This window comes from Orussus abietinus, unplaced genomic scaffold, assembly GCF_000612105.2.
Source record: "Orussus abietinus isolate OABI.00-Male unplaced genomic scaffold, Oabi_2.0 scaffold365, whole genome shotgun sequence".
Taxonomy (NCBI): Eukaryota; Metazoa; Arthropoda; class Insecta; order Hymenoptera; family Orussidae; genus Orussus; species Orussus abietinus.
Window position 1 is genome coordinate 5,843 of NW_019394534.1, and position 7,486 is coordinate 13,328.

A 7,486-nucleotide genomic window follows, 5' to 3' on the forward strand; every position below is an offset into this window, starting at 1 on the left:
ACCGTTATCGCTGCTCCTTAGCAAACGATCCCCGACCTAACAAATGATGTAGAAATGCATTCGAAGGAGGTTATGATAAACGTGGTAAATAGTTATGTATTTTTGTGAGGTTATAAAAAACGTTTTTATAAAAAAAAAATTGTGCACCGTATTGTATCGTTCTGTAAGAATAGGTAAGATTTTCAAAATCGGTAAAAAAAGAGTTTGGAAGTAATAATGCGAAAATTACATTTTACAAGTATTAAAATTATTTATCGTATTTACAAATTATAATTAGCGGTACTGAGCATGCGTACAAATTTAACCAATTCGATTCAAGCACCAAACCCCCCCGCAATTTGGGTTCACCCCCTTGTCTAAGATTGTACTTTATGCTATGTCACTGTATTCCTATGCTTATGATTTTATCACGTTGAGAAGACCAGAAATTAGAACCACAGGAATCGACTACAGATGAATTTTTAACAAATTGCACATTACCAACCTTGCCTACTTCGTTAAATCTTTTTGCTTGGATCATTTAATGTTTTTTCCTAAAAAGCATTTGAGAATGATCTTTAATGCCATAAATTTAACATTTAGACGAGTAATAGTTGACGAAAATGCTTTATTGAAAACTGCTCATAGCCCACTGAGAGACTTCAGTTGGTAATCCTGGATAACTTTTTACTGCATTCATGACTTGTTGCGGACTCAAGAGAAATTTATAAAGTTGATATTCCTTTTCTGTTCTTGTGTTCGTTCCACCCACTGGTATGAGGAATTCCAAATTCTGAAAAATTCCGTTACATAAAATTTAGTGTTTTTATCTTTATTAATTAACAGAAAATGATCTATAGAAAAAGTACCTTAATATGTTCGAAAGCTTTCATGATGACTGGTCTCTGGACAGATTGTATTGAAGAGTTCTGATTAACAAACTTAGCATAACGATTTAAGATCATTTCAAAATTTATCGGTTCGCTATCGTAAACTTCCGTTTCATGTTTCATAGCTATTATCTGTAAAAACCTTTATCTCATGAAATTTATAAAATGGTATTATAGAAGGTGTATATGTATATGAAATTTAAAAAAGAATAACTTACCAAACACATTTCTAGTACTGATAGTCCTTCCAGTAATATAACTTTGTCATCCTGGGTAAAGATTTTACTTGCCTCAACAAAATCATTCACTTCTAACTGAGGATGTATTTCAGATAGTGACGAAACTGCTAGAGAGAGGAAATTTCGAAAACTTCTTTCTCCAACATCCATTTGGTACATTCGTTTCAACAAGTTTATCACAGTAATATCATCAACCAAGCTCCTAATATACTCATTCCACATGGAACCAAACTGAGGATTAACCATACACTCCTCATATTGTTCGAAATGATTCACATTTTTATCATCAGGTAAACTTAAAAGATGGAAGAAGAGCTTGAGATGGTCATCAAAAGCAGAACTTGGTAGACCCAAATTATATGTATGACCAGGAAAAATAAAGATCTGACGATGCGAAAATCTTGACTTTACTCTTTTTTCTAGTAATTCAATCACATCGAGACGACATGTTATACCAACAATACATATTGGTGCCTGCTTTTCAAGAAACAAGAATATTCAATTTAATCATATTTCCACTGCTGAATAAGCCAATCTAATAATAAATAGTCATTATAGCACCTGAGCTGATTGGGCGACATCAAACAAATTATATAATAATGTTTGATTATGGTGAGCACAGAATAGGTCAAACTCATCTAATATAAATATAACTGGTTTTGAATGTTTCTTATCACCAGTTTTCAAACATTCTAATAAAAAACTCAAATTTTCAGCAAAAGTTCCAAAAACTTTATCACCGACAACATTCTCTAATTGCAATTGTCTCGTTGTATCCTTTAAAGCCAATCGGTCATCAGTATGAACCAATCCATGAAGATTCACAATGATTGCATTATCCTTAAAGGATTTCAGTACAGACAATTCTTTTAAAATACTATTTATCAACTAAAAATAACATTGTATTAATCACCATGTTAAAATTGTCATATTTTCTAATGCCTGAACTTACATATATATAATTACCATTGTTTTTCCACTACCTCTCGGGGCAATTAAGAGAGCAGAATTACTCTCTCCTGTTTCAACAGTTCGTTTTAACAAATCAAGTAAATGTAAACGTTCCTTAGCATGTCCTCGGAAATTAGTTTCTGAACACATTATCCTCTGTTTGAGGTATTTTCTAGTAAGAGTTACATTTTCTTGAAAGTTAATGGTCACATTCTTTTTTGTATTCATACTTAATTACCTGAAACAAATATCCTTGTTAGAGTATAATAATCAAAATTAAAATGTTCGGTAAATACTCACTTCAAACCAGAGATCAGTTAGGAGATTGGTCACGGGCCAGAGATGAGTTGGGAGATTGCTCACGAGCAGGGTCAGGCGATTGCATCCTGTGCTGCCCTCTGACAAAGAATTCAGAAGTCTCCATAGAAGCCCAAAAGTTTAAGGACGTTCGACGTTCGATAAATAGTATGTTAGCCAACGGTTGGCGGCGCTGTAACCATCTCTCCATCTCTCATAATCTTATGGCGATATATGAGCCCATAATTATGAAAGTGGTCTAAGTCAAAATTAAAAAAAATGAGTTTATCAGTTATTTCATCCCACATTATTTTAAACTAAATTAATTCAATGTAATTTTTACGATATTGTCAAAAATGAACTATTAGAGAGTGGTTGTAATTTCAACATTATATGGAAATCATTTAGTGTTGATTATGAAAGTGGTCTAAGTCAAAAATTTAAAGAAATTATATAAACATAACCTTAAAATGGCACGTGGCCCTCTTTGGCGCGTTTTTGAACTCCACGATAAGCCGACAAATGACAATCAAACGATAACGGAAACGACAATACTTTCCGGTCTACCTAACAATACATAGAATTCATTTAGTTCTATTTTGAAAGTGCATTAATTCAGTTGGGCTCTTTCAAACTAATTATTGGCGGAAAAATAATTTATATATTTTACCACTATGTCAACGGATAGCGGTTCAGGTAAGTTAATGACGACGTACTTTTTATGTGAATATGTTAATTATTATTCGGATATGATGTGATTTGCAGATATTATACGACCACGTAATACTTCTTTAGATGATTCTAAATTCCACGTTTTGGATCGTTTACCAAAAAGAGGAAGACCAAAAATATACGGAAATATTAAATTACTTCCATTACACCCCACCACTAACAACCGAATAACGAAAGAAAAAACATAAAGATATTATGTGTTTACTAACATACATCCCTCCAGTTTTTCTGGAACATTTTAAGAATCTTAAAAACTTATAATGGTAAAAGCCTAAAATGATAAAAAAGGATCTTTTTAAAAATAATTAATAAATGTTCATGAATTATTTCATTAAAATTATTGTTTCTAATAAAACTCGTAATTTTTTATTACTTTAAGTCATTTATAGGACATTCGGTTAATTTTGAAAATGGTCTAAGTCAATTCACACTTTAAAAACAACATTTTCGTATGAAATTCACCCAAAATTTCATATTCATAATAAATTTGCATTAATCAAGACTAATAAAATTCTAAATTAAAATGTTGCATAATATAAAAATATTTTTTAATTTATTCAAATGCAATTCATTAAATATCTCGAAACAAGAAATGTATGACGTAGACCACTTTCATAATTATGGGCACATATAGCGATTGAATTCTTTCTTTATCTTACATCCAATACTCACCTTTCTATATGCGTCTCTCTTCCTCCCGTACGTGAGATATCATTGGTTAACACGTGCGATCTCTCTTTAATCCCCACTTCTGGTTTGTTAGCCAACTTTCAGAGCATCAAGCGCTAACATAGGATCTGGGCTTCTATGGGACTTCTGAATTCTTTGCCTCCGGTTTCGTACGTTAGCTTTCACCGTTTTTGCCCCCAAGGGCGGCGCAATAAATTTCGGGTAGAGGCTCGGTAGAGTTCTAAATCCAGTAAGTTACGTCAGAAACGAAGAGAAATTCCCGGTAACTTATCGGTAATTTCTCCAAAGCCTATTTTATCGAGAAATTATGAGAATTTGAATTTTTCAATAGAGCGAACGAGTGGTTTCGATTAGCTATAGAGAAACATCGTAGAGGGGAATTTCCGTTGTATGTTCTCCGTAGCCAATCAAAACCTCCCATTCGCTTCGTCGCAGAATGAAATATCAGTTCATTTGAAACAAATCGCATGGAATTTTCCGTGAAGTTGTACATACGTGAATATTTTAAGCTGGAGGTAAATACGACCCTATAATCAATATTTTCTAATAGTAATTATTACTCTTTAGCTTGAACTTTGAAGTTGATTGAAAAAAAAAGTTATTTAAACGAAGAAACCTAAAGTATAAATAACAAAATTAACGTTCTCTTAAATTCTCAATGTTCCCGGTAACTTACGGTATGTTTCACAGTTACCTTCTCCAATTTAATATTACCGAGAATTTTCGAACTCTAAGGCTCGGGCACTCGCGATGACGGTGCCATCTACCAGTCGCCGTTGGCAGCTCACGGACTCGTGGTGGTAATACCATGCGGCCGTTGACGATAGTGGCTTACCTACACTTACCGACACTGCTTGCATTTGATGGTAAGGGAAAAACACTCGTGGCGCCATCTATGGCTTCACCCTTCACTTACCTTATTTATTTTATCCGCAAATGATACAGGCAAAATTACAATCTGGGTGCTCGAGGGTTGAGTTATACTTTATATACAATTTACATAAGTTACGGAAATTAATAACAAAAATTATGAATGTTTCCTAGGGAACACATAAAATCTAGATGGAAGGAGATACCCAACAACATAGCTCGGGGTAGTCGATATAACGTCAGATGTAACGTACGTGTCGCAAGTTATTTACAATTATAATAATTTGTAGTTTTCCTTCGACACCAGTGTTAATTTTCTTACGATACCAGTTTCAATTTTCGTTCGATACCAGTCTTAACATCCACTATTTTACGTTTGCAAATTATTAAATCTTTTTCCGATACCAGTTTTAACATTAACGCTTTTATAATTAACTTTTCTTGCGATACCAATTTTAACATTCTCTTATACTTTTGCAAAAAAATTAAATCTTCCGATATCAGTTTTAGCATCAACTTTTTTACTTTTGCAGATAATTCAATTTTCTTCCGATACCAATTTTAAATTCACCGTCTTTGGGTGACGGTATTAGGGATTTACAGGATTGATATGCCTGGTACGAACATTTTACTTAGGATCTCCGCAGGTCTCAAAATATGTGCAAGATATTGAGTGTGAGATCCAGTGAATAGAAGTTTTTAATCTTTCTCTGTCATTTCTGGAAAATGAAGATCAGTGGGTTTTAAGTTTTGAAACAGAACCTTTCACCTATTTCCAACGTTCCCCTTCAATCTCTATTATTAAAATTTGGTGCACTTTATTGCGACGTTACTTGCGAGAGTATTTCCTCGACAAAATCAGCATTTGAATTTAGTTATTTTCCAAATCTATTGTTTAAAAAGCGAAGTATAGAAAACACTAGCGTTAGAGGCCCAGGAGAAATGTTAGAAAATGGCGAAAGGTTCTGTTTAAGAAATTAACATTCACATATCTCCTTGATTTTCCAAAAATGAGAGAAAAATTTTTTAATTCACTGGATAATACACTCAATGCCTTGCACCCATTTTGTGATCTGCAGAGATCCTAAGTAAACTGCATTTACACGTATAAAGATGCGTGTAAGTAGCTTGATTAATAACGCAATAAAGAAAAAAAAAAATAAATAAAGTTATTAAATCGAAACTTAAAATTACATTTCCATCTTAAACTAGCGGCGCTATAAAGATACAAAGTTGACATTTGGCAAAAATTATTCATTAGTAGCAAGCTAATAACTAATTTATGCAAAATTGAATTTGGTGTAGGAACACTTTTCACATGCTTAAGGTGATATGAAAGGGTCATTCTATATATGTATATCAAAACGTCAAAACATTCATAAAACTTTTCACAATTGTCATAATTTCTATGTCAGGTGTGTTAAAACGGTTCACAGACATGGTCACTATTTTCGTAGGTTTTCTCTGATTGCAAAAATGAATCCACATTTGATACAATGTTTGTGCCAGAGGCTGTCATGGGCTTCAATAATTAACACAAGAATTGAGTTTAATTAAATATACATATTTAACAAATAATGTTCTTTCAAATATCCAGATAAATTAAACCAGATATGCTACAGAGAGATATAAGAATAAAAAAGAATAATAAAGTGATGTAACAATTTAAAGATATAAATATAGGTTATGTAAACTTACTTTAACATTCTTAGTAGTCACAATTTCAGCGTTAGGTGTGTTAAAACGGTTCACAGACATGATCACTATTTGCCTTTCCTTACTTAACGGAGTAGTTTTCAGCTGTTGCTTTTGGCTTGACTTATTATTTGCTGGTACCCACTGAACACTGTTACATAACTGTTAGGTAAATGTTACGTTTTCGAAGTTAACGTGTTATCTAGCATAAAAGTAACAATTGAAGGTACATGTTTGTTATTATTTCCCACTCAATAAGGTAACATGTTACGTAACAGGTTATATTAATGTTATAAGTTCAGTTACCTTGAAATAATATGAATTTTTCACACATTTAATGAAAAAATAAGGCAATTTTATATAAAAAATTATGTAATTTTTTTATTTTGTATTATTTTGTGGCACTTGGCAATAGTTAGGTATTATATAATAAATCAGACTTTAAATGAAATTATGTGAATGATAAACTATATGATTTTATTTAAAAACTATGATTTCATTCGACTCACAAACCATTACTGATAATGTGTATGCGAGTACGAAANATGATAAACTATCTGATTTTATTTAAAGACTATGATTTCATTTAACTAGCAAACAATTACTGATAATGTGTACGCGAGTACGAGTTAAAATCACATTTTTTCATACGAGTAATAATCAAAATATGACATATATTAATCTTATGACATTTGACGATGAATTATGACAATGACGATGACGATGATGTAATAAAATAGATGACAGCACCAATGTAGTTCTGTTTTGTTGCAAATATGTACTGCATATACACAGTAATATCAGGACAGTAATATAATGTAAGATAAGAATAACAAAGTTACGCTACATTTATATAGATATGATAGTTACAAATGTTATGTAACCTGTAGGCTCCATGTTACATAACTGTTAAGTTACTGCATTGTAACAAATGTCATGTAACTAGTTAACTCTATATTACGTAACTGTTAGGTTATTACATTGTAACAAACGTTGTTATTCGTTAGTTTCAAGTTACGTAACTGTTAAGTTTGGGGTTCAGTGGGTAGTTTGCTAATCTTTTCAGATGATTTTTTATTATGATTCTAAAAATGGAGAAACAATCAGTAGAGTTATGTATAATTTAAAGGAAAGATATTCAAG

The 7,486-nt window shown here is 32.1% G+C and overlaps 1 protein-coding gene across 1 annotated transcript; it reads right to left on the reverse strand.

The window, feature by feature from the left end:
* Positions 1 to 225: 225 nt before the first annotated feature.
* Positions 226 to 2,406, reverse strand: LOC105696571 (origin recognition complex subunit 4). Its single transcript, XM_012419146.1, has 6 exons — positions 2,360 to 2,406; positions 2,075 to 2,297; positions 1,670 to 1,996; positions 1,088 to 1,582; positions 849 to 1,001; positions 226 to 772 (listed from the first exon to the last, which is right to left on the reverse strand). Exons 2-6 carry the CDS (start codon positions 2,285 to 2,287, stop codon positions 608 to 610), a joined length of 1,353 nt encoding a protein of 450 aa, XP_012274569.1. The 5' UTR covers positions 2,288 to 2,297; positions 2,360 to 2,406; the 3' UTR covers positions 226 to 607.
* Positions 2,407 to 7,486: the final 5,080 nt, after the last annotated feature.